The sequence below is a fragment of the Cyrtonyx montezumae genome, unplaced genomic scaffold, assembly GCF_038088225.1.
Source record: "Cyrtonyx montezumae isolate F1298 unplaced genomic scaffold, pur_monq_1.0 scaffold_25, whole genome shotgun sequence".
NCBI lineage: Eukaryota > Metazoa > Chordata > Aves > Galliformes > Odontophoridae > Cyrtonyx > Cyrtonyx montezumae.
In genome coordinates this window covers 7,156,537-7,184,424 of record NW_027071992.1, presented here as the reverse complement: position 1 = coordinate 7,184,424, position 27,888 = coordinate 7,156,537, and the positions used below count along the sequence as shown (strand labels likewise).

Genomic DNA, 27,888 nt, shown 5'->3' with positions numbered 1-27,888 from the left:
AACTCTACATTATATTATGAATGATGGAAGATTTCAGGTTTTTTTTTTTTTTTAAGCCATCATATTTGTTTTCTGTAGTGTTTCAATCCTCCAGGTGAGATGTCACAAAAAATGCCATTCAAAGTAACAACCAAACCAAGATAAGTATTAAAAATACAAAACTGCAATACCTTCATAACCCAGCTGCCAATTCTTCTCTACAGTCCTGGAGTACCTGAATTGATCTTAAGCTTCTATACATTAAATTGATTGGTCATACTTAACTCACTTTTGAGGCTTGTGTCCACTCACACAACAATGCAACTCACTTCACTGAACATGTGAGAAAGTTAGAATAAATGTCAGCTTTAACAGTTAGGAGCCCATTGCTTTCAAATATTCTAAGAAGTTGGATACTACATAAGGATTGTGAAACTCTTGCTAATCAAGTTTTGGTGCTACAAGCCCACTTTTTTTTCTATTTTTAAAGAATAGTTTCTAGCTTTAAGTTCTAGGGAGGTACCATTTGCACCATATGTACACATGCAAATAGAATCAAATAGAATTTGCATTTCTTTCCTCCATAGGGCTATTAGTGTCCCAGTGACGTTACCCTGTGATATTACTCAGGAGACAATGAATAGTAATACTGCATACTTCATACTACATTGTTTACTCTTAACACTCTGGATAGAGTTCAAATAGTACCAGTTTCACAGTTAAGCCTTTTGTAAAGGTCAGGTGTAGTGTGCTGTCTGTGCTACCAAGTTTGTAACATGATGAACAGGTGACAGCATAATCCTCAATGAAATAGTAAAAATACTTTAAACTGTACATAGCAGCTACTACATTCTTTGAGAACTAAAAATTATTCACAGCTCTTCAGTACCTTAAGTTGGTTCTGTCTTTTTTGTTTGCAACCTTGAGCATCTTGACTCTGAATTTATGGTGAGTTTTTACCTATTTATTGAAAGAATGTTAAAAACGGAAAAAAAGCCCATAGCTTTTTCCTTTCTACTATGCTTACACATTCTACCGAGAACTCACAAACTTTATTTAAGCTATGCTTATTACCTTCAGGATTAGATTCACAAACAAGAAGAAATCTTAGCTTAAGACAACGCTCTGGGTTGACAACTGTTAACAGCTGACGCTTTCCAGCTTCTGGCTAGCATAGTTAAGTTTGTTTGAAGAATTTTAGATACTGCTACCTAAGGGTTACCAATGCACTTCAACACAAAGTGTGACCAAGAGAATTAGTGACTCCTAACCAACAACATAAGCCAGGAGCAGCAGTTAATGTCTTCACACAAGGTATTGGTACAGTCTAGAAATACAGGTTGAAGACCACCATCTTGAAGCCACCAAGTACAATACATTTAAGCAGAACTACACTAACAGAACCTGAAGTTTCTTTTACCTCTAGCATAACACTCAATTTTTCCTCAGTGTTCAACATACTCATTAGAAAGGTGGGTTTTTCTGTTATTTGGCAGTTTCCTTTTAGGAGAGTGTTGAAGACTCATCCTGTAATTCATATGCTATAAGAAAACAGAAGCTCTATAATTTTATAACTACACTAGGCATTCAAGCTTATAAACTCATTTTGGACAAGCAGAACCAGCAAATGCAGTAAAATATACTTAAGAACAGCAAAATATTTGCTTACAGCTCCTACTGCTGAGTACCTATGGTTTCTATTAACTCCTTCCAATGTGTGAACACTGTTCATGCATCTTGTTAATCTGCCACAGACTAGTTAGGGGAACACACCTTACAACTAACAAAGAATGGAGAAGTCATAATGTGTCCTTCCTGAATTCTCTACGCCTACTCTTTTAGGAATTCAGGTAAACTGCCTATCCACTCAAAGCCAAGTAAAAATAAGCTGTAGAAAGCCAGAAGATAAGGAAGTTGTAGAAGGATTGATAAATTTGAAAGTGGCAGAGACTGCTCGCACACTTCCCCACTATCACATTTATAACCCAGCACACATCTACCCTGTTCTACTGGATACTGCTTTGTTGAACTGAGAGAACAAAACAGCCATTTGGCAAGTCACTATCTTTACAAATACTGAAGAAAGCACATGTAAGGCAATCAAACAGTACAAAGGTATATTCTGATATAAGGGAAGTGACATATCAATTACTAGCACCAGTGACAGGAGAACATCTTTTCTTTATTCCCCCCTCCACATTTGCAGACTAGTTTCTTTTCTAAAAGACTACAAACAAGCAGTATTACCAGTGACAAACCTACACAATGTAGTTGCACTGGGAAAAATAATTCCACATTTAAAAATGCATATACATTTTACTCAACCATGTTAGGTATGTCTTCAACTAAGGAAAGATTTGATATTTTGATATGCAGAACTTTACAGGCCACTGTGCCCATTGAGTTACTCATTGCAATCTTCCACCTGAATTAATACTAGAATCTCTGACATGACTAGTTGGATTGAACGTAATACTTTTCTAAAAGTTTCAGAGCACATACTTCATACCAGCTTCTGTATCAAATCAGAAATACCAGAGAATACCTTAAGAAAGGGTTCTCCTACAAACAGGTACAAAGAAACACTAGTTTTTAATACCAATACTCCTTAAATTTAAGAATTTCTAATTTAAGTAGCTTTTTCCATGCCTATTTTATAGATCTGCAAGAAGTCTATACTTTCATGTAATGTCAACTTCTACATGCAGTTTTCAACAAGATATCCAAGATATGAAAGATATCTACATCTGTAAACTTAGTCGTTTTGATCTTCAGTTTACCTTAACCAACAGTACTACCAGTATCACAGTCTTCAAACTAAAGTGCAAGTATACAACAAAAGTTGTCAAGGAAAAGCTAAAGCAACCTGATGCTGAAGATGACTGTTTTCAGAGTAAAATAAGACATTAATTTAAAGAATTAGCATAATCAGGTTTAGATTAGTTCAACTGAAATTTTTACACTCTTAACTAAAATCCACTGCCACCTTAACCAATGCAGACAACCAAGCAGAAGTCCATTGCTTTATCTTCATACAAAACTAGACTGAAATATATTTGTGCACATATTTATCTTTCCTCAAGATCTCCTGTAATACAGCAGGATTCTAGAAGTTGCACTACTATTTCAAGCACATCTGATGTTTGCAACAAAGCATGCAGTGATGCTTGCACAAATCACTAAGCTTTCAACCAGCTTAGAAGATGAGAAGAGAGAACAGAACAGTACAACAGACACTGTTTAAGTACACTCTTGGTTTTTGTTCTGGAGTGGTTTTCTCACTATCAATTAAAAAAGAAATAGTACAAGTTTAGATTTCTCCTTGAGTATCAGTCTCTGAAAATAGACTGACTTATTTTACTACTGAGAAAACGTGTTCAGTTCAGAACCTGTGATTTTTGTATACTGTGAACACATCATCCCAAGATATTACCAAGTCAAGAAAGAGGTCTCAAAACCAGGTCTACAAGATCAGTCAGACTCACCTTCCTTCATTGATTTTTGCCTTGTCTCCTTGGCAAGGGAAGTTCTCAATGTAACCCAGACTGCAGTTGATTCGTGTCCAGTCAGGCTGGCACACCGCAAGGAAGTGAGGACGCAGTCTGCCTATGGAGTACTTGGCAATGTCCGTCAACGACTGGCTAGCAGCTGCTCCAAAAATGAAGGTTCCAATGGCTTTGTAAATAGTGGCTACGTAGTTATTTCTGACAAATGAGTTTGAGTGCAAATGGTTATAAAAGACAGAGAGAGTCTCTCCTAAGATTATCTGAAAGAGAAAGAAGGACAACAGTTAATCACTTAAAAATACTATTGTTAAAAATCAAGCATATCATTTCCAATTAAAAACAACTGACTGGCAAAATTTGAGTTCCCTACGAGTTGATAGCAATCATTTCTAAAACTTTAGAACATTAAAACAATCAAATTTTTTGCCCTGCTGTGCATCATGTTGCTCTCTATAAGAATACATTTTCAGAATATTTATTAAAACAAAACTCTCTCTGAGAGACACTTATCCATACTACTTGACATAGACCTGATGAAAACTATTCTCTCCAGTTTTATGTTCCATCCTGCACTGGCTTTTCATTAGTTAAGTTTCTGCTAACAGATTTTTTGTCTTGACAGTTTTTTTCCATATTTTGTTTTTTGGTGAAGCCAGAAACCACTCTAGAGGGTCCATATTTGATTTCCAGATAGCCAGTTATTTAAACAAAGTAACCTCCTAGTCCTCAAGAAAATGTTATCTTTAGGGGAGAAAAAGCTCATGAATAAGGAAAGAGAGGTATTACGAGGACTTTCAAATGATTTTTCATCTTGAATGTTTAAAGTATGTGTGCATCATGAATGCATTAGGTGTTGATAGGAAAGGAGATCTTCTGTAACTTCTGCCTTTTGCAGAAAGCATGTTTTTCTTAGAATAAGTATATAAATTTTCAGATTAACTTCTGATATTACTACTTCATCCCAGAGAGGCTGGATATGAGTCAGCCAGCCCCATTTGATTTAGAAAGGCTGTTCTACAGTAGTGGAAGATATGCATATAGCAATTTCCAAAAAGGACTAAATGATAGCTCCATCACTTGCAAGACTGACATATCCATGATACCAGAAAGGCAGAGATCGTGTGAATTAAGCTGTTCAAAAAGCATTGACACCTGAGCAAACAAAGTTGCTGTCAGTAGCTCTGCACATGAAAGCAGGCAGAAGTTGATTGGTGTATGACACTAACAATTTCTTGCATTCTGCACCCTACCAGAACATGGGAGTGAAGGAGAAAAACACCAAAAAAAAAAAAGCTTTGCAAAGACTACCAGTCCCATAGAGTATCCTCTTAATGAATGAGGTAAACTGAAACAACGTATCACAGCCACAATTAATCCCTTTAAAAGAACATGGCTGAAAAGCTTAAAGAAAGTAACTCATCTCAGGTGAGGTAACAAAAAAGTGACGTCCCTATAGCTACTTGATCGGACTCACAGTATCCATCTTCAATGGTCTGCAAAAGCAACGAGGATAAGACACTACCATTTGCATCTGACTTCATCATTTTCTGGCATCTGACTTCATTTTCTGGAAAGAATGCTTTTATTTCACCATTAAAAGAAGATCCCTAATGTTCTTAAGGCAGTTTCATTAGCCAATGTGTACAGACTCATATGGAGATTGAATAAAAGGAAATACATTCTTTAAAATTTTCTAAGTTCTTTGAACCCTTGTTCTGACTCACACAGGTGCTCAGCTACAACTGGTAGGAAAGTACTTTGCTCTATTCTTCTCTTCCTTCCTACTTCTGTTTAAACCATTGATGAAATTAAATATTTAAGCTAGATGGACCTCAGCTGTGACCAAGTACGGCTGCTCTTGCAAAATACCAGCTACTAGTGTGAGCACAGACTGAAAGAAATAGTCCTACCTTAAAAGGCAAGATCTTCCAGCACAGACCTCTTGCCAGTTAACTGAGCAAACAGGGAAAAAAAGTTTCTGCTGTATTTCTTTTAAGAGCTTGAACTATAGGCTTCCCCCTTACATCCCTCAAAAAACAACAAGACAAGCCAGTTCTGCTTCCCAGTCCTCACATTTCTACAGATAAGGAAAAAATTCCATCCAGGAGCACACAAGCTTCATGTCAACATGTTGGAACCTAGTTAAAAATCCCTGTCTACAGTATTCAGTATTCATACAAAGAGTCAGATTGACACAGTATCCCCTTATTGTACCCTATTAGCCCAGGAAAGCTGTTACCCGATATTCTGCTTTACATTAAGCTGCTTCTTTCCCAGTTTCTGATATATACCTGGATAAATTCTTATACATCTAAAGACCTTGCCTCACATGAAAGTTTCAGTTCTACTCAAATTGTAGTGTGATCAACTCTGATGACAATCAGCAAAAAGATATGTCAAGCTGAGCGTAAAAGCTTTCTGATAGATCTGGACTGCAGATGAAACCTCAGCTGAAGGGTCACTGTGTAAATTTAAATGCAGTCACACAAGATATAAAATACAGAATGGTTAACTGGTGAGGTACAGCTTCACCCTCAACCAATGACATGTTCATGCCACTTTGTGCATCAACACTGGTACTTCTCTTACCTTCCAAGAGACTTTTCAACCTATCATAAAGGTTAAAAGCTATATTCATTCAGGTTTAAGGAATCCCAAGAGCTTATACGTCTCAAACAAGACATTGTAGGTTGCAAAAGACAGTGAGACCTTCCTTTTTTTCCAAGAAGGAGCTATTAGATTAGCTTACCTGGCAGTATACCATTAAAGTCTAAAAGGACAGAATTTAAATATGCTTGAATCAGTTCAAACTAATCTAGGAGCTGCAATCAAACAGGGAGATCCTAAATTGCCTCATGCCCTGCACAGACAGTAGCATTGCAGAGGGAATACTTCCAGTTCATTGGTCTAGTATGAAAGTGAAAGGAAGGAGAAGACAACCTTATTTTCAACTGAAACTCAGTTGAATCATAAAAGGGATAGAATGAAAGTAAACCCTAGCATTAAGTGAAATATAAATGGACTGTGCGAAGGTGCAAGTTCAGGATAAACTTCCCTGGCTACTCATGCCTATTATTCTAAGGTTGTCTGTGGTCAGTTCTGATTGATGTCAGAATGTTAAGTGTTATTATTATTAGCTTATTCAAGAAGTTCATACTTGTGTTATAATTCCACATACAGAAGAACTTCCAATGACTGCAGCAGATAGGAAAGTTGACTAATACGTTATCCTAAATTGTCTTCTGAAAAGAGCAGTCCCAAAACAGGAATGCTTGAGACAGTAAGACAGATGTGCTTTAAATAACTAAATCAACACAAAAAAATCTCAAAACATACAGAATTGAGTCACTAAAAACGACTATCATCATAGTTTCATGATCTTTTTCTGCTTCTCCAATTCTATTTGACTGGCTTCAAATCACAGAAAATGTTTTAAATTATCTTTTTTAGAACACCATTACTGCTGCTTTAACACCTAGTTTAAGGGCATTATTTTGAAGCTCAGAAGTCCTACAGAATACAGTTTTAGAGATCCGTATTAACAGATTCCCCCTCCTTCCCACCCCCATTGAAATCAAATGCAATGAAAAAAAGTTTAACTTACAACAATTATACTGAAAGGAACAATTATTCCTGCTAACAACTTATAAGAAATGGTGTCCTCTTTGTATGGATACCGGATGGATTCATCACTACAGAAAACTCCTCTCTGGAAGGGGATACGTCTTGAATTGAGAATTGCAAAAGGCAAGCCAGCTAGCAAAAAGGAAAAAAATACATTACAAAAGCAACATTTAATCTCCAGTGATTATTACACCCCCACATATGCAAAGAGAAGTGCATAAAGAGAAAGAGGCATGCAGCAAGTCAGAAGGTTATGCACTTTGCCCAATGAGTGCCTTCTTGTCTTTGCAGCTCCCATGAAAGACTGGGAAATCATATACACAAGGAAGGAGAATAGAATTTCTTTCACCTTTGCATTTATGGCACATCAAGCCTGAAAGCATTCTGAAACCATGAATGAGTAAACAGTTCCGTGGCAAACACTGAGTACTCAATTTGCTGCTACTGCAACAATTATCCACTATTCATTAATATTGCAGCAAGCAACAGCTGTCCCTTTCCATCTTCTCTGTCCATCTTTAGAAATTAGGACAGCAAAAACTGCACTTCATAAAAAGCAGAAAATAGGTGCTCCTCAGGGAGTGAAAGAGCAGAAGGAATTTTTAGGAAGAGGGCAAAGGTTGACTGCTTGTACATGCACAAAGCCTCCTCACTTCACACACACACTGGATAGGCCCAAGGAACAATGTAATGTGGTCACTACACAAGTCCAGCAGCCTCAGGCCTGGAAATTTTATTCCCATCTTCCACAAAAGAAGCTTCCGACTCATCCTAAGCACAAGATGAAGATGAAATGGTCTGCAGCTCAGGAGACCTGCAATACTAACTAAAACCAGTCATTTGAAAGCAAAGTTCACAAGAAGCTCAAAATAGAGTAAAAAATTCCCACAAACAAGTAGAGTTGCATTTTTTAAGCCTGATCTTCCAGACTTGACACACAGACTCTACAGGCATGAATAACCTCAGAAAGAAAAGAAGTATGAGGCTACCAAGAACATTCTACAAAACAGTCTTTTGTAACTTAGGGATGTACAACATAGCTAAACTTAGTGCTTAAGAGCACTTGCTCAGAACTCAGTAGTATCACATACAAAATGCATACAGCTTAGAGTTAAAGAAATAAGTGTTCCTTATCTACCAATCTAGCATCCTTATCACAAGGATGAAAAGCAGCCTCCTTTCTGCCTGCCAGAAAGATGGTTCTGTAGTCAGATCTGCCGTAACAGGTTCTGAGGAATCAGTCCAGCTCTTTCTTTCTATATAAAGATAAATCACCTCCAAGTATCTACAAACTAATGTAAATATAAAAAGAACAACAACAACAGGGGAAAAAAAAAAAGGATATAAGAAACACGGTGATCAAGTAGTAAAAGAATTGAGTGGTAGGAAGTGCTGGGGTACACTAAATTACACAGCAAGATTTTATAAAAATAAAGACTTAAGATCCTTTTCAAAATTCTTTCTTTTAATTTCCCCCAGCACAGTCCTCCAAATTAAGACTGACTCCTGGGCCAGGCACAGATGAGGAGCACTTTAGCTACACCAGTGATTTGCTTCACATCCTGCTCTTTACATCACATTGAAGAGACTCTTTTAAATAAACTCTTTTAAATAAACACTTCACTTTAAAAACAGAACAATAAACAACAAGCTAATGAGTCATAAGATGAAAACCTCCTTGAAGTGATCCCTGATGAGTGTGATGCAACACAGGCCACAGCTCTGTAGTTCACAGCTCCTGGTAGTACCCAGCTTGGATACTTGAGCACATCACAATCAACCATGTCCTGTACTACAATTACAGAATTCAATAGCATGCAGATCCTCCTGCTACTTCCAGGGAACAGAAAATCTGGAACTGTGAAAAGGGGTTATTTCCAGTTCCATGCCAGAGACTGACTGACCTAGTGCTAGAAGCCATCACTCTAGTGGAGCAGAAAAAGGACAGGAGCATAAGAGCTGAGCCAAGCCCAAGCTTCCCCAAAACACCGAACCATTCAGATACCTGCCAGCAGAGAGCCCTGAGAGCCTGTCTGTACTGTGCAGTGCAAATATAGCCTTTCTGTCAGAAAAAAAGAACCCTGTCAATTCATCCTAATAATAAGGACAAAATGGATTTGGAAGGCACCACAACTCAGCCCTCATTTCTGCCCTCCCCCATGCTGGTATTACAACAGCATACCTGTACATATCATCAGCTGTTTGGTAATTAGCAACATTGTGTGACATGAGTGAACCTGCTGATTGCCAACATGACAAATGATGGAGTGAAAATTTTGTTTTTGCTCTGCACACATACTAATACAAAGATTCAACACTTTTTTTAGATCTAAAAAGGCATGAGATTTAAAGAAAAGGCTCATTTTCACTGAGTGATTTTTACAGGTTTACTCTTTTTGATTGGATTCAAACACAGTAAAGTGGTTCTCACAAACTGAGTTCAGACTAAAAACCATAGATCACAATGTCTGAGGGACCTCTGGGTCCATGTGGTTCAACTCCTGAGGAAGGACACCTAGAGCAGGGTACCCAGGAACTTTTCTGGATGGCTATCAAAACCTACCATCTGTTCTCCTAAGTCAGGTGTTGTCACTAGCGTCAGGTCACCAGCTATGTACTACTCTTGTTAAAAATATGCTTAATGAAAAATCAAGCTGACTTATTATTTCCTCCCCACTTCGGTGTTACAGTTTTTCATTAGCATGAAGAAAGCAAACTTCCAGAGAGCTTGGGTTATATTTGCATTGTTATGTTTTGAAAGTGCATTCTTCCTTGCAAAGAAAAAGTGTCTGAAATGTGTGCTCACTCTTCAGCAATACTGAGTTTATGAAGTAATTAGTCAGTATCTGCTTGCAGCATCATCCTATATCAACTGCTCTGTGTACGTTATCTTAACTGAAGAACTCAAAAGTTTGTGTTTGTTTTGCTCTTTAAGCAAGTAGGAACCAACAAAATTAAGCTATGAAAGAGAAGACATTTTAACTTATTTTCCCTCAGTTGAGTGCCCGAGAAACATTTTCATCAGTTTAAATGTTCCACCACTTGAGTTTACCAGACTCTTAGACTACCAGAATAAAAAGCATGGTTAAAGAACTTCTATTTCATTCACTCCAGCACCCAAACTTCCTTCTACACCAAAAAACCCACTGATTTTTCTGGATTCTGAGAAATTCAAGCAACATTACTGAGACAAAATACGTAGCATCGAGTATTAAACAGTCACTGGTACTTTCCAGTTTGAGTGGACTACTGAAAAACCAGATCTAGGTACCAATCTACAGGATGAATTCTCCACAGAGCCTTAAGGAAGCTCTTCTACAGCTGAAGATCACTAAGTATTTGGAAAAGAAATCCTATTTAGCACAAAAATCTCTTTTTCAAAAAACAAAGCCAGTAAAATTTGCATAGGACAGCACTATTTCATTGAGGACAGCCTTAGAAGTTCTAGATACCTACCTGGAACTAATTTGAAGGGTTCTGGTTGGAAATACAATGTAGTTAAAAAAGCTTATACAATTAACTTCACAAAGTATTATTTTCAGTTTCTTCTGCCCATGTAGCTGATTTAAGAAGTGCATTTGTTCCAGCACATTCAGTGCCTCCATGAAAACTTGAAGTAAAAAGCTTCAATCTTGATAAGTTTTTTAATGAGGTTACAACCAGAAGATTGATCAGACTGATTTAACATGATGAAACTTAAACCTAGTCACACAACCATAGTTATTTACTACATATCTAGTCCAAGATACTACCTAGCCTGGAGCACCCTGATCATACTGGTTTTCAAGGTCTTTTTGGTTAAAGTACTGTCCAACATCAGTAGCTGTTCCCTCAGAAAGTGATCCATACAGCATATTTAATCTAATTTCTTCCTTTAAATACACATGAAACAGGAACAAGCTTTCCCTTTATGGCAGCAATTTCCAAAGTACGAAACCTGCAGAGGAGGATGACTAGAAATGGCTGAAGATTAAGTGACACTGTCTTCATAACAGAGTTATCATTAACATCATGATCTTCTCAAATAGAACCACAGAACAAATGTTAAAAGGTATAGAGCTGTTATGCTTCCTAGTCAGGAGACTGATCCACCTAAAAGATATAAAATTTGTTTCTAAAGTAAAAAGGAGTAGAGACTCAACAGTGGATCACTGAGGGAACACAAAAAAAACCACCAGAAACTACTCATCTTGCATGCTTGCACATTAACACACTACATTAAAGGAAAAGCCCTGCTTTCTCTGTAGATATCAGTTTTTCCTCAAAAAAAGCTACAATTTCAAAGGGAAGTCTGGCATACTACAAAACTACTAAAAAAAGAATCAATTGGGTTCAGAGTTTCACATGAAAGTAAAACAATAATATCTTTTAAGTATAAAGCAGAGATTGCAAAGAATCATTAAAGGCTCTCTATCAAATACTTCTCATAGAATAATACTAAAAAGCATCTTTTATACATACTTCATTTTCCAAGTCAATTGTAACATGGTGAGGAAGCTGCCTAAAAGGAATATGACAACAGCTATGCTAAGAAAAATTATAAGGTTGGGAAAAGGTTACCAGTAGGGTAATACCAGGGATCAAGTCATGATAGCTAGTGTTATGCAGCATATAATTCATTGATGATTCTGGCTGACAATTCTTTGATTCAGTGGAAGATCAAGGTCTTTCAGTTTTCTCTTGGAAAACTACAGTAAGGACAAGGGAACATAAGGATATTTGTGCATTAGTATTTTCAGAGTTATGCACATAGAAGTTAAATTACTCATACATTGAAATGACAAGGGGGGAGAAAACTTTCTTATGGCTGTTGCAACTATTGTAATAGCGCAGATATGAGAAAATTGGAAAACCTAATTAGCTAACCAACAACTGAACTTGTTTCTGCAATAGCATTCAAACCATGTGCAAATATAATTTGTTTTAATTTATCAGTTTTACATGATGACAAGACTCCTAAAGTACACTCTTATCTCAAAAATGAAAAAAGTTGGAATTTGCATAGTGCAACGGAACATGGGGGCTGTAAATCAGCTACCCGCACTGGCAACAGAGTCTAAAGAAAAATAATAATACTGATCTATCAAAAACCAAGAGTTAAACTTAACTGATAAGACTAAATATTTATTAAAGTTACATCACATGCTTCTCTTGTCCAGTATAGTCTGACTCATCCAATCCAATGGTTTAGAATTCCACTCAAGCTGTTACAATTTCTGACTGACTGTATTTCTACAGAATATTTAGAGAAAAGTAAAAGTCTACTCTTTTCATGTTCCTAATCTTGATCAGGTTTCTGAGTCTATGCATGAGCACTGGATAGTCTTCCTCTAGAGAAAGAGAAGAGAAATAAAGGATTTGTCTCAATGGGCTGAGAAAAAGAAGAAAGATAGCAAAGCCACAACCACTTGATCCTATAATCTAATGTAAACTTCATTAGTATAGCTATAAACTGAAAAGATCAAATCCTCCTATGAAAAAGACTACATACATAGTTTTCTTACCACAAGTTCTTCTGTTTATGCTGTGAAGGGACAAAGCTGAGGTTAAGTCCATCTAAAGAATAAGTGTCCTGTTCAAGTCTGATATTAGGACAAAGACTGCACAGAAGTGCAATTTATCAGTTTCTCCTTGCTTAACATTTAATGCTGTTATTGGTTAATTTCTTTATAAGTCAGATCCCTTCACAAAAGTCTTATTGCCAGGATAAGACTTGGACTAGATGTAGATAATCAGAGCTACTCCCAATTTACTTTTGTGAGTCAGCCCTCCCCTTGCTTAAGATGTTGATTAACATACTACTTCCAAAAACATAAACAGCTTTGGAATCAAGTCTCAAGCCTCCAATGAGACTGTCCAATACAATAAATCAGTTTGAACATCTGATTTTCCTGTTCCCAGTCTGATCACACTTTTTAAATATAATCCACAGTTTTCAAATTATATTACTTTCAGTAAAAGTATATGGAAGCAAGACTCATTAATTACATATCTGTACTCCAATGAAGTGGAAATCTTACCACCACAAACATTCACACAAACTCATTGCAAACAAAAGACTGATCACAACTCAGAACTCTGGAAGTCTGCAGTATTTTTCTCCCCCAAAGATAATGAACTAGGCTCACTGTTACAGCAAACCCTCACTTTTTTGTTGTTGTTGTTCCTGAAGCAAATAAGATTGGAGTTACTAGCAGTTACAGATTATTACAAGATTTTCTGTGCAGACAATTGCACAGAGAAGTAGCTAACTGCATCTTTCATTTGCATATGGCTATTTATGAATAAGATCCCATATACTTAGGATTTTCCTTTATAAACTCTCTATTGGCTTCAACTTAGTAAAATCACAGTGTTTTCATCTTGGAAGGTATTCATTTTACTCACATTACCAATGCTCCCTATATATTAGCTACTTACAGATAAAATGGGCAAGGTGAACCCCACTGTGTAGAGGACAGTGGATGTGACGGTACTGTCATGGAACGGATACTTGATGCTGTCATCATTACAGAAAAAGCCTCTCTGATACGGTTTTATTTTGGCCAAGTTTAGAACACCAAGGGGTAAGCCAGCTGTTGGGGGAAGGAAAAAAACAAAAACAACAAAAACAAAAAACAATGTGGTTAAATAAAAAAAACATTTTTAAACATGTACGGAAGATACCAAACATGCAAAACTCAAATTTCCCAGGTCACAGAAAAAGATCATGCAACAATACACATTCACCAAACCTTTTTTGTAGAAATATATAATATGTTTAAGTTAGTCTCAGAAAGATTCTGGTATTACCCACCAGATGCAGAATTTTAGTGTAGAGTTCAAAGTCCTTTCATCAGAAAGGAGAGCTCCCCCATACTGAACCAAGATTATCCTTAAGAACTGTATTTGCCACTCACCTGACCAGCCAGCTATTGAGGGCAGGCTGCCTTCTATATGCCCTTTCATGCTGCCTCCTTCACCAACCCATGACGTTGTCTTGTATCTGAATTACCAGCCCAGTACTACAAACTAATCTGGCCAGTGTTTACAAGAAACAAGGGAAAAAAAAGATACATACAGTTCGTATTTTTTGTGGGGTTTGTGTGTGCTTTTTTTTCCCCCCCTATCTCTCTTTTGGGTAAGGTAGAGGAAGATTTCATGCAAGTATGTTTCATGCAGGTAAGAAGAACATGAGAGCCTCAGAAGCACCAAAAGGAAACAGGGACACTTAGGACTGGCAATGACTTTTAGTTTTAAAAGCTGCATTTACTCAGCTTTCATACACTTCAAAAGATTTCTGCATGCAAATACCAGTAAGTTAACATGAAAACAGAAACTATGGACCAAATGATAGCTCTCTGAACATATACCACCCAACATACCAATATACTTCCTTTTCTCAAAGTTCACTCCATTACACTGTCATAATGCCCTAAATAAGCCAACAGTGGCTTCTTAAATACGTTTGCCCAGACCCTGTTTCTCTCAAAGTGAGAATCAACTTGAGAATAGACATTTGCAGGAGCAATGAGCTTGGAAAATCCAAGTTTGCCATTTCATTTCCTCTTTCCTCTTTTCCCTTGATCAAGATTCTCAGGCCTTTGAGAAGAAGGCAGCCATGCTGAAGAACTCAAAATTCAGTCAGATAGGATCAAATGAGGCTGCTGTGTGTTAGCAAGCGTGGAGCTAGTTTTCAGCTCTCCAAGGTAAGATCACACTAATGTTAAGTAGCATGTTAAGTAGCAGACCAAATTCCTGGTTTTCATCTCTGGTACTCCATATCTAGGGTCAGGACTGGGGGGGGTTGCCAGTGCTATACAAAATAGGCAATAGCATTACCTTCTCTAACAGGTTGCCAAAATACTACCAAGTAGATCACGCATGGAAACAATCACATCCTCATGTTATCCGTTAATGGAACTGGTGCTCTTCAGAAGGTGACTACTCAAGACACGCTTTTTTTCCCCACAAAAAAAGCTGCTACAACACCAAGAGGTTTACAGGTTCCCTCCGTCCCATCCCAAGTACCTGTCCATGACATTTCTAGCTCAATTTTTTTTTTTTAAACCAGCATTGCCTGCTTTTTTACAAAAAGATTCTGTTGTGTTTTGCTTGGCTTTTCTTTCAGCCCATCCCAATGGGAGATGGAGTACTCTATTTCATTCTGTCATCTGCCAAAATATGTTCTCCAAGTGTCCTAGTCAGAAGCTGGAAGACACATCAGCCCTTGCAAATATCACACAGTTCTTAACTCACAGATTTCAGGTTTCTTGGCATTAATGTACACAGGTTCACAGTTCTGGGTCATGCTCCCCCCCTCCCCCCCCGAAAGATTTATTTAGGAATTGGAAGACAGCCATTAACTGAGTAAAAAAGAAAGTACCTTAAGAGTTTGACAAGCAACATTTTAAGCCTACCAGCAAAGTAACTTTTCATTTGAATATAAAGAGGCTTTTTGTTGTGCAACTGCAACAGGAGAGAATTACTCATTCTGTAACCTAGTTAAGAAAGAAGCTTGAGGGCACTTTGTTTTTTTCCAAGGAAGGAAAGCCTCTGACCCTGTTGTGCTCAATTTTTATTTAAGAGGCCAGTTTTCACTAAATTATGAGTAAACTATATAAGTTTCCTTTTCTTACCATGAAATAACCTTCTCATAAACAAATTGAACGAAGAAAAATAACACTAGTTTGCGAGAAGCTATGCATAACAAAGTTATCCAAAAAGGATGCATATTTTTGTTAAAACAAAGTTACTTGGCTACATTATTAAAAGCAAATAAAGTACATAATTTAGAGTTGAAAATAAGAAAAGGAGGTTTAAATTAAGACTGGGAAGTTGAAAAAATGGGGAGCAAAACCAGTGAGTCAGATGAGGACAGTTTCATAAAGCAACTGCAAAATTCATCCATGCACTCCAAAGTAAAAGAACATGAAGAAGCTGGTTATACATTTAACACTAGCTGCCAATAATCATTTCTTACACTACTGTTAAAATTATCACTGCAATCTAAATAATATGCATTTTCCAGCAGGGGGTTAATAGACTTTGGTTAACTTTCTATTAAATATTATTTTCCAATGTCAAAATAGTAGCAGTATTTTTACTGCTGGTTATCTTATAGGAAGACACGCCACAGACAAACAGTCCTAAAAAGTTTTCACAATAGAAAGTAATATTAATGTACATAACAGACCAGTACTACCGTTACAGGTGCCAAACTTCTCCATGACCTTTAAGCAAGCTGACTGCACACTGAACTTTAATGAATGTGCATGTGTTCAGATCCATTAGCTTTATTTAACTGGAGGAAAGGATGACCACAATTAAATGAAAGATTAAAAAGCTGAATGGCAATCTTGTAGACCAATGCTCATACCTTACCTTCTTCACAAGGTACCTCTTCTTTCTCCTTTCCTAGGAAGAAGGAATAACTTCCAAGGGTGTACTTCTGATCAAGTTAAGACAACTGAACCATTGTGACTTCTAAAGATACTACCTATCTCCCCTGAAATATGGGGAACAATTGCTTCTTGAAACTCCACATGCTTCAGCCTCAGAATTGAAGTTTCCCTTTCCCATTAAAGTTCACTTAATGGGAAAGGGAAACTTAAGTTGAACTAGTCATCTGCCAGTGACCAACAGATTTTAGGATGTTTTAATAGTAGCAAGGAACTACAGCACTTTTGAATCACTGTTCTAGTTCTGACATACAAACTAACCCCAGAAGTTGAACAGGAGAAAGTACCTTAGAAATTTGAAGCCTTTGACTGTGACAGAATAGTATTAAAAAAAGCTTGAAACAAATGGACTTGAGTAGCAAAGAACACAGGATGGACACTGAGGGTGGCAAGACTCCCAAGACTTTGGAATGACCAAGCAGGAGATAAAGGAGAGAAACAGCTTTTACATTTATGACTAGACCTGCTAAGAACAAGGCAATAGTACAAAGCTAAGCCACCCAAAATAGTTATGCTGGACTACACAGAACTCACAAGAAGATACAAGCTCTAGCTTAAAGCCACTTGCAGCCTAGTTTACAAGGGAACATATAGACAACACAGAGTAATATAAGTAGTATTTAAGGATCTTGCATTTATTGATCCATATCTGGTGAAACAATATGAGATGAAAAAAGCCTACAAGGAAGGAAGAATGTTGAAAAGGGTGGGAGTCTGTGCCCACTACCTCTTGTCCTGGCACTGAGCACCACTAAAAATAGCCTGGCTCTGTCCTCTTGGTACCCCTCCTTCAGGTATTTATAGACACCAGTGAGATTGATCTGAGCCTCCCCCTCTCCAGAAAAAGCAGTCCCAGCTTTCTCAGTTTCTCCCTGTAGAAGAGGTACCCCTCACCATCTTGCAGATGAGGTGCTCCGTATCCCGCATCATCTTAGACAGACCTCCACTGGACTCATTTCAGTGTGTCCAGGTACTGGGGATCAGAACTGGACACAGGACTCCAGATGCATCCTCACCAATGCCAAGTACAGGGGAAGGATCCCCTTTGTTGACCTGCTGGCAGTACTTCACCTAATGCAGCCAAGAACACCATTAGCTCTCTTAGCAGCAAGGGCACACTGCTGACTCACATTCAGGTATCTTTATTTAAACATACAAAAAATATTCTAGCATTTATATATGAGATAGCTTCTGTTACAGCTGACAGTTGCCATAATATTTAAGATCAATATTTGAAAGAATACCATGTGACAGGAAACAGCTTCAGAAATGGAAAATACTGTGTGATTTTGCTCTCAGTATATACTGTATTATCTCATTCAGAATCAAGAGTGTTGTTCTTGAAGTTCCATAAGTTTCTGGTCATGTTTTTAAGAGCAACTCAAGGCAGCCTAGACTGTCCTAACCAGCTACCCTGCTACCATAACACTGACAGCATTTGACACTAACCTGCCTCCCCACTCAAAAATAATAATAATTTAAAAAAAATGAAAATCCATCTAACATTGATCTTACTAATCCAGCACAGTGCTGAGCTTAAAACCAGTATAAGGTACAAAATAGAAACAAATACCCATGAAAGACTATGGAATGAAGGCTACCCATAGTCTCTGATCAGCTTAAGCACCTAATGAGATATCATCTCTAGCTAGAAGGTACTTTGAAGTACTTAAAATTGGGAAGGAGAGTAATTAACTACTTTTTGTAAACATCCTTTAATTAACCTGACGGCCTGCTTATCACAGGATGAAGATAATCTTCATTTTAGGATCTGTGACATCTTAAAAGCTTCTGCAAATTGTGGACTCTAGTTCTCCATGACACAGAAGACTTGAAGTTACCTTCAAGTAATTATGGAAAATGAGAATATTCTAACTTGATTATTAACTAAGTTCTAGTCTTGCTATACTGAGCTCAAAAATGATATTTAAAAGAAACTGTACTGAAATAATGCAAGACTAGTTTTCATATTTATCTTCAGTTATTCTGAAAATAGGATCACTCTATTCTGATGGTGAAGCTTCGGCTTCTGAAAAAAAAATCCCCAATTTACATCTGAACTGGGGGAATGAAGTGTCAAATAGGAATTCAGGGTGCACTGGAAAAATCTCCACAGAACATTGCAAATGCTATCTTCAAAACTGATTTGTTATCAGCTACTTAATAACAAAAGTTACCACAGTAATTCTATGTCAGATAACCCCACAACCACATAAATCACAGAACTGTAGGGGTTGGAAGAGTCCAACCCCCCAGCCAAAGCAGCTCCCTAGACCAGGCTGCACAGGTAGGCGTCATTCTGAAATGAACCTCTATAGTTGTTAACCACTATTGCAAACAAGGGAGAGATTAGACTTTTTCCCATGCCAACATATGTTTTTGTGCTTTTATTTTCAGCCAGGACAGATATGTTTGCATTCCTGCTCATTTTGGAATATACAGTCTAAAGCAAGGAGGTATGTAAGGGATTTAGAGACAGGTCAACCTCATGCTACTAGAGTGAATTTTGGAGCACCTGTAAAAGAAACAAAAGAAACTATTCTCTGCAGAAAAGCAATAGTTCTGAAAAAAGTTTCTTCAGTGAACAGTTAAGAGATACATAGTCAAGAGTTCTAAAGGGACAATGCAACAGGAATATAGAAAGCTACTAGAGAAAGGAGGAAAATAAAGAAAAATAAGCGTTTAGACAAACGTGAGGGATAGACAAAAGAAAGCAAATAAGTTATATTCATTATAGGAGATCCAAGAGTAGCCTCCTTGTGAGGTGTAAGAAGCCTTCCCAGCAGATTTAATCTTAAATTTTTAATGCAAAGAATGAAAAATATTTTTAACACCCACACACCAATTATTCTGGTGACACCAGAAGCTGTGCTAGACTTCAGTAATCAAGGAAGACACACTGTAAAGACCAAACTACATTTGAATTTCTGCAGTGTTATCAGAAATAAACCTGCAACTGGATGGACACATTTTGAATTATTTTCTTATATGCAAATTGTCTCACAGAAAAGCCAGATGAGCAGCCTGGGTCAGCTAGTAATAATTTAATTAAGGGACTACCTCCCTGTGCCTTGTGCTTTAGTTAAGAAATGGCAATGGTGGTGGAGGCAGAAGGCAAAGGAAATTTCACTCTGAGCTACGGCAACCTAAAAGCAGTCCAGTCAATTACTAGCAGTAAGCTACAGTAGAATCAACAGTTTCCCTGCATTCAACTGTTTAGTACTGCATGGCAATATTAATTCATTTATCTGCATTACACAATATTTGTCCACCTGACTTTTCTTTAAACAACTGAACTGTGTTCTCTTATTTACATTTCACTCTCAAAGAAGATGGTACAGTCAACTTAAAAAAAAAACTTTTAGAAGCACCTGTTGGGAGTGCAAAAACCCACAGCTGTCTTCACTGTGAGCTTTCAGTGAAGTACAAGTACAAAATAAGAGCTAGGATATATTACTCTCTCATCTCTTCACTGCTCTATCCAGTGCAGAGAAAACCAAACAGCTCAAGTGATCCTGTTGGAGGACACAAGCAAGGGCTGTGCCCTGGGCTCTGCCTCTGATCAGCAGGTGGAGGAGGACCAAGCTAAGGAAGCCCAGAGACAACCACAGAATTCATCAGTAGTTCACCCAGCAGGGAAAGGCTAGTTTCTGTTGCAACTGACACCTGACAAAGAATAAAGACCAACAGATTAATCACTAAAACTGAAAAAAAGATTAAGGTAAGAGTGGGAAAGGAATGGGAATGGAAACACCAGTAGCTTCCTGTATTGCAGTACTCGAAGTGAGCTGGCTGCAGACAGAAGGGAGAACGAGTTCTCCCACTGTAACCCTTCCTACTGAGGTGAAATTAAATATTCATCACTGTATTATGTGCCCTATTGTAGGGTATAACTGTATTGCATAGAAAATTCAAAAGCCCACAGATATAAAACCACATACACACTCCCTAAAATCACAATCTTCTACAAACAATCTACCTGAAGTAATACACTTACAGTGAACACAATATAGCAAAGGAAACTGAAATTTCAAATTTGGCCACTAGCAAGACAGGGAAGAAATTTTTATTTTCATTTTTTTAAGTTGCAGTTGACATGAACTTCAAGTGTCATTTAAGACCAGGGTTAGTTACAACTCCTGGAGTTTAAAGGATTCTTCCATTTTAATCTTTGTTTTAAGGTGGTGAACAACAAGAGGCTTTCAGATGATTTCCACATACATCCTGATCTAAAATATCATTCAAACTCTAGAAAAACGGGAAATTATTTGTTTGGAATATAAATGCTCTTTTCCTCACTGAGGCTTACAAACATAATGTTTAAACATGCTTTAACAAACTACAGTTCTACAATGGCAGAGCTACAAAGGGACTTGAAATTCCCATAAAATGTATTCTTTGTCATCTACCAGGACTTCACACATACACACTGTTTCATGCCATTTTGCTTAAAATGAACATTTCTGGACAGTGGGCTTTTTGTCATTAAGTTGGGTTTTCTTCCTTCCATGATACTCTTAATGTTCATAGAGCACGCAGCCACTTAAAGAACAAAATATGTATTAAGCTAGAACTAAAAATTAAGAAGGGAAAAGCATCAAATAGCATTCCATGTACTTTTGGGTTATCAGAGCACTTGCTTTGTATTGATTCAGGAGAACACAATATTCATTTAACCGGAACTTGTAGCTACTTATATATAATACCGCTCTTGATTCTTGAATGATTAATATTGTCACAGTGCAGAGAAATCTTCCAAAGCTCATATAATGGAACAGGAGTAGCCTCCCAGTTCTAGCAAAAAGTCACCACTGTTTTATCTGTGATCTAAGTTCCCACGCATTAATTATTAGCAGTTGCATTTTCCAGGTCTAATGATTAGAATCCTAGCATTAAAGAAGTGATGGGAAGCAAGCACACAAGCAGAAATAATTGTACTTCCATTCCCCAGAAATCTCATTAGCTCTGGAGCCAGCCACCACACTGGGCTGGAATATTTCAACTGGTTACTACCACCACAGTATAGACTCACTGAAGACTTTGGAACTGACTCAGGAAAACGCTGCAGAGCTCACTCAAGAAACACCAAGTAAATGCACGTGGGATAAGCTGACTGCGAAGTCATTCTGGGGTTATTTAATAGAGAACAGTTCCTGACTGAAGCTATTCTCTCACCTCACTAGCTGCCAAAACAGCCCCATCACAGCTTCAGGTAACCTGAATCCACTGCCCTTTAGATACCTGAAAGTAAGGAAGCTATAGTTATAGATGCATATGTACCTATATTCTTTTATATGTATTCTTTAACATCCCAGTACTCAGTTATCTAAGAATCAGTAACAGACCAACTGTCAGCGACAAAAGGACCAAGTTATTATGCATTCTTTTTCCTCTATAAAAGAGAAAAATCCAACTCATTCAAAGAGGAAGGCAGAACACAGATGCTGAAATTTGATACATAATCACTTCTATGCTTAGGGAAAAGACTAGGCAAAGATCTGGTTCGCTACAGCTCATACTTCAGCCCTCCCTAAGAAGAGTCACAGCTCTTCGGCACCTGATCCCTTTCCTCAATACCAGGGAGGGCTAGCTAACATCTTAAAGCCACCCCTCAAGATCTGTTTTATGTGATTAGTCCCCAGAAAGGACAGACTTCCTCTGTGGTAAGGGGTAAAAAGGGGGGGGGGGGGGGGGGATAAAGAATAGGGAAAAGTGCCTACCACCCATTCAAGAACAGACATAGCAGTAACTAGGCCCCCACCAATGAACCCCCAACAGGGTTCACAGCCACCTTCCTAGGGGTAGTATATTTTTACAACCAATAAGATTTTAAATCCTCCTGGTTTAGCTCTGAAAGCAGTGTTCAGTCATCTGGCATAAATCTAAGTTAGTCAGAAGGCTGCTGAGTGCGAGTTCTCTCAGTATCTAGTACCTATCAGATTCACATCACTGTCATGCAACCCCCTTTCCATGGCTTCAGGAATGTTCACAGACAGTAGGCTATCACAGTTTTACCTGATCTTTGGTGTCTGGTCAGCATGATAGTGCTCCTACATACTACTAAGCATCAACAGTCATTCAGCATTTTGCCCCCTTAGACCAGGGCTATGATTTTGCAGGTGCCAAACAAAGGTTCTTCTCTTTAGCATGAAGTCTTGGATCCCATAAGCTCAAAGTCATGCCACTGTGTTGAGTCAGCACAGGCTCAAGCTTCCATCAGAGCAGCTATAAAGATGAGGCAGGATCACTTCTACAATGAGGGATGCACTATTTTACCATCTAGCTGTAGTGCAGTACTTCATTTTCTATAGAACACAGAAACAGGAATACCTTTTCTCCTGCGCCCTTGAACAAAGGCCACAATTGTTATACTAGCACATTGCAAACACCCTTCCACCTGTTTCAGATAAAACACACCAGGACTTGAGCATTTGCCGAGAAGCGTTTTCCTATGTTCTGCCAAGAATGAAGAGTGCAATGCTAAGTTTGAGATTTGGTTCACAGAAAGTCACTGGAAGGTGAATTGAGATTTACACAGCAAGTGCAAGAACTTCTCTTGTGGGAACAGGGGGTGGCCAGAGGACAAGATAACACTTAGTAGCAATACCTGGCAAAGCAAGAACCTGACTACTGACTTTGAAGTGTTCATTAACTAGCTCTTCCATAGGATTCCTAGCAAGAGAGGGTCTCCATATCAAGTAGCAAGGAACAGTGCCTCGATTGGAAAATTCAGTCTTACAAGTTCAAGAAAGCTCTGTGTGAGAACGAAGGCTTTATGAGTTTCAGGTGACAAGTGTGTTTCCAATAACAAGTCCTACTGATTAACATCCTGTGGTACTTAGTGGACAGCATCACTCGAAGACAAGCTGCTCTTTGACATGAAACTGTTACAGCTTAACTATGAATTCACACACTAGAGTAAAAAAAACAACACAAGGTTAAGCATATACACAATGTGGAAAATAAGAGTGGTGACCCATGTATCTGTGAGTCAGAAGCAAGGGAGGAGGTGGCTTTATTGGAATTAGGGCAATCTATCAGGAAGTTCTAACCCACACAGAAGCAGACCTTTCTTCACTGAACAAGCCTACAGTCTTGCACAAGGTTGCCTTCCTTCATCAACAAATGGTCTCAGAAAAGAATAACAGTACTTAAATCAAGAACATGGTATAGGTAGCAGAGAGTGGGTCACCCACCTCACTCCCCTACAGCACATACTGCGAAACAAAATATGCCTGTCCTATACACATTTGGTATTTACCACACTGCCCTGTATTACAGCATATCCCTGTAATCTAAACAGTCAAGGATTAGTGAAAGCCATGTAAGCAGTTTGTATTTTATTTTTGTTCATATGTTTTTCTTCAGAAGAATAGAAGTTCCCTTCTCTTACCACCATCTCCAGCCTAAAGATCCCTTCTCTTTTTGCATTTACTATTTGCAGTTCAGAGAACTTAAATACTTGAGAAGCAGGCAATCCCACTGCAAAACAGGCAGCAGGTAAGCTTTCAGCTGGCATCTTGAAACCACTACTGAATACTTAAGTAGTTCATCACTATTTCAAGCCTACTGCAGAAGGATCAGAAGAGTGAATCCCTGAACTATTTATTAATTAAAAAATAATGTTTCCTAATTTCATGTTGAACATATTCTTGCAAGAATTCTTCAGCAAGAATCACAGTGACAAGCACACTCCTTGCTAACAATAGCTACAGCATCACTGACAAATCAGAAAAGAGGATGGGAAACAGTTCTGTCGAACCTGATCCTTGCAATGAAGTTAAATAAGAACTGCACCAAACACAGACCTGAACTGAGTCGTCCTAGAATCTAGCTTCAAAGAGAATGTTTTCCTTACTTCCTAGTCACATTCTGCAGAACTTAGTTCTAAATTAAATAGATTACATTTTTCCAATACTAGCCTGATTTATTCTTAATGGGTTTGGTCTAAAAGTAAACATACTTAATACTCATTCTGGGATGATTCCTATCTGTAAAGGTATTTTCCAGCTGCCATAAGAAGGAGCCTAATTCAGTCAAATAATAGCCCTGTTGAAGACATCAGTAAGCAGAATTAATTCATTCTTATTATATGATCACACAGATAGATAGCAGCTTATAAACAAGAGAAAGCCCTACCCTCAGTATCAGTTTAAAACAGCTTTACTGTTTAAATCCAAGTCCCAGACATTTATGCTATGCCATATGAAATGCCTTTCCATCAACAAAATAAGGAGGAACAATCAGTAAACCTCACCATTCAGGAAGAAGGAACTCTGTGACCCTGGCCATTATGCTTTCCAGAGAAGGGAATAGTTGCTGACTGCTGTCTAGAGGACCACACAGAGTAAGGGAACTTCTCCCAGCACCACTGCAGACCTGTGCACAGCCATGCAGCACACAGCCTCCTCACTGCTCTGGCTCCTAACAGCAAGCACTGCAGAAGTCTGCAGCCTGTTTGGTTCTTTTACAGTAGATAATGGTTTCACGCTTATTAAGAGAAAATAAGCTATTCTTATCAGAACGTTCAATATCACCATCCCAGAACTCTCTCCCCCATACCAGGTAGGAAGGTGGACAGGGAGGAAGCTTCCTTTAAGACCAGTTAAGAGCAACTCTGGGTCAGTTTAGTTGCCTGAAACCTAAATCCAATGGCTTGACACTAAATTAACCTGGAGACTCTAACCTGCCTGCTCTTTCGTGACCTAAACTTTGCAATTTTATTTCTTCCCCCTACTCCTTCTTCAGCACTTGCCAGACCTTTCAAATAATTTAAAAATAACCACACAAAATCTCACCAGGAGGTTCTTCATCTCTTCCTCCCCTTCTGCAACACTTACATTCTGAGAGGTTGGGAAAATTAACCTGCACGAGGAATGGCTGGAAGAACAACAAGTCACACAACATACAGCCAGTCATCCACACTCACAGTGACCTCACAAGTCAGGTCACCATTACTTGAAGCAATACTCTTTTTTTTTTCCTGCCCTGCAATACCAAGGCAACAGTCTGTTCTCTTACCTATCTTCACTGATAGAGAGAAAGCAAGAATGGGACAGGGAAAAAAAAGAGGCAAGTCAAATTGCACTTTAGTAAGTCACCTTAAGTCAGTAGTCACTAGTAAGTCACTTTAGTAGGTCACAAGCACAGCACTGGGAGCCCTCTTCAAAGCACAGAAGGCTATTACACCAAGACAGAACTCAGTCCTTAACTGAAGCTAGTTTACTACACAGTTACAGAAGTTTTGTCTTGGAGGCTTCACGGTCTCTTCAGTAGAGATATAATGTATTAGGTTAGACGCAAGATACTTTATCTGGGCAGTTACCTAGGCCAGTTGATCAGATAATCAAAATGCATGAGTAGGGGGAAGGGCAAAGTAGGACAAAAAGGAACCAGTTTTCTTAAACTGAAAAATTAAAACAGCTCCCCCTTCTACACACAGATTAAACCCCATGTTCTAAGGATCCCAAGAAGGTTCTAAGGAGCCAAGGAGAAGAGGAAGAAACAAGAACTTGGTCCTTTATCTAGCATCCATCAAATTCCTTCATTCCTATTACTTTGTCTCAAATGGAACTTCACTAAAACTGTTTAATTTGTCATGTTTGAAGTCACAAATGTCAAGGAGTTTCCTATTATGCACTTCCCTTATATTATACATCTTCCCTTACCAAGGAAGTGTAGAGCAAAAAAAAAAAAAACCACCCTGTCAACCATGGATTTTGATATCAAATGCCATCTACTTCCTTCAGTAGGGAAGGCTAACAACTTGCATCTAGAACCTATCACCAGCCTAAGCAAGCAATAACATGGCTTGTGTTTTATACTGATGCTACAGATATCTCCAAGCAAGACATAGATGAGCCAGACCTGTCTGCTGAACACGACAAGAGCATGCCCAGCTTTATCACCGAAGTGCAGAACTCTTGATTATAAAGTAACGATTAAGGACAACAGCAAAAAAAAAAAAAAAACACCTTATGAATGCTCCCTCCAAGTCACCAAGAAGCAGTCTGCCGGACACAAAGATGCTTCCCTGGTTCCAAACACCCAAAGGTCCAGCAGAGTCACAGCGCTACAAATCCCCTAGGCTGATCAATAATGTCACTGCTTACGCCGTGTGATTACAGAGAAGAGAATGACAACTGACAGGGCACAGATCTAAGAGAAGGAGAAGAGAGGCTGACAGAGAAAAGCGAACAGGGCGCTGCTGCTCGGACCGGCTCTTCGCCATGCCCCACGCCGGCTGCTCAGCGGCGAGAGCACAGCCCTGACCAATACGTTTCACTTCAGACCTCAACCCGCCAGCACAACCCAGAGCTTGAAGTGCCGCGGATCTTCGCCGCAAAACACCTACTGTGCCACTTCTGACAGCAGCACGAGGAGTTCCCCACTGCCGCCCCCGGCTCTTACTCGTCGGCAGCACTGAGCCACCCAGCGCAGCCGCTCTCAGCCCGCGGACCCCTTTCTCCCCTCCCCACAGGGAGCTCCGCCAGGAGCCAGCCTGGGAGGTGCGGCAAGCAACAGAGGAGAACAACAGGCAGGAGCTGCCGAGCCCTCAGCCAGCCCCGCGCGCTGTCACACCCGACCCCGCCGCGACAAGAGCCAGGGACAAGATTGCTGCGCGTGCTCTCCGGTGGCAGTGAAGTGAGGAGGAGGAGGAGAGGAGCGGAGCAAACAGAGGCAGCGGGAGGGAGCGCCGTGCATGCGGTCAGCGCGGGGCCGTGCGGGACGCAGCGCTGCGGGGCACGGAGCGCCCCCGCCCCTCCCGCCGACCTACCCAGCACCACGCAGACCACGTCCAGCGCCACGAAGGGCAGTCGCGTCCTGTCAAACATGCTGGCGGTGGCGGCTCCTCCTCACGCGGTGACAGCCCGAGCCCGAGGGGCGGGAGCGGAGCGGAGGCGGGCAGGGAAGCTCAGCCGCGCCCGAGCCGATGGCGCCCGCCCCCCGCCGCCCTACACCCGCACTGCGCTACTGCCTCCACTGCGGCGCCCACCGCGCTTTAAGGCGGGCGGGGGGGGGGAGGTCGGAGGGAGGGGCGGCGGGCGCGGAGGAGCACCGCCCGACCTCCGCACGCCGCGGGGACGCCCCACCCGGCCCGGCCCGGCCCGCCGATGGCGCCCGCCTCGCTCCGCCCCACACGGCGGCTCCGCCGGGGGCGGGCTTTGCGGCTCGGGCGTGCGCGTCCTGCCTGGCCCCGCCTCGCCTCGCCTTTGCCGGTGCGGCGCGGCCCTTCTCCCGACGCTGGGAGAGGCGGCGGCCGGCTACGAGGGGATGAGCGAGGGCACGGCCACACGGGGGCACGGCGGGGTCCCAGCGCCGGAGCCTCGTCGCCTGCC

At 39.7% G+C, this 27,888-nt stretch overlaps 1 protein-coding gene across 2 annotated transcripts in view; it reads right to left on the bottom strand.

The window, feature by feature from the left end:
* PLPP1 (phospholipid phosphatase 1) overlaps positions 1–27,612 on the bottom strand; it is a 50,548-nt gene extending 22,936 nt beyond the window's left edge. The window contains exons 1-3 of one of the 2 annotated variants that reach the window (XM_065739882.1): positions 27,327–27,612; positions 13,530–13,684; positions 3,465–3,745 (exon numbers count right to left, since the gene is read on the bottom strand). In XM_065739882.1, the coding sequence (XP_065595954.1) occupies positions 3,465–3,745; positions 13,530–13,684; positions 27,327–27,384 (494 nt within the window). In that variant the 5' untranslated portion in view covers positions 27,385–27,612. Of the gene's footprint in view, positions 1–3,464; positions 3,746–7,089; positions 7,242–13,529; positions 13,685–27,326 lie in introns of both variants that reach the window. The other variant, XM_065739883.1, reaches the window with a different exon arrangement.
* Positions 27,613–27,888: the final 276 nt, after the last annotated feature.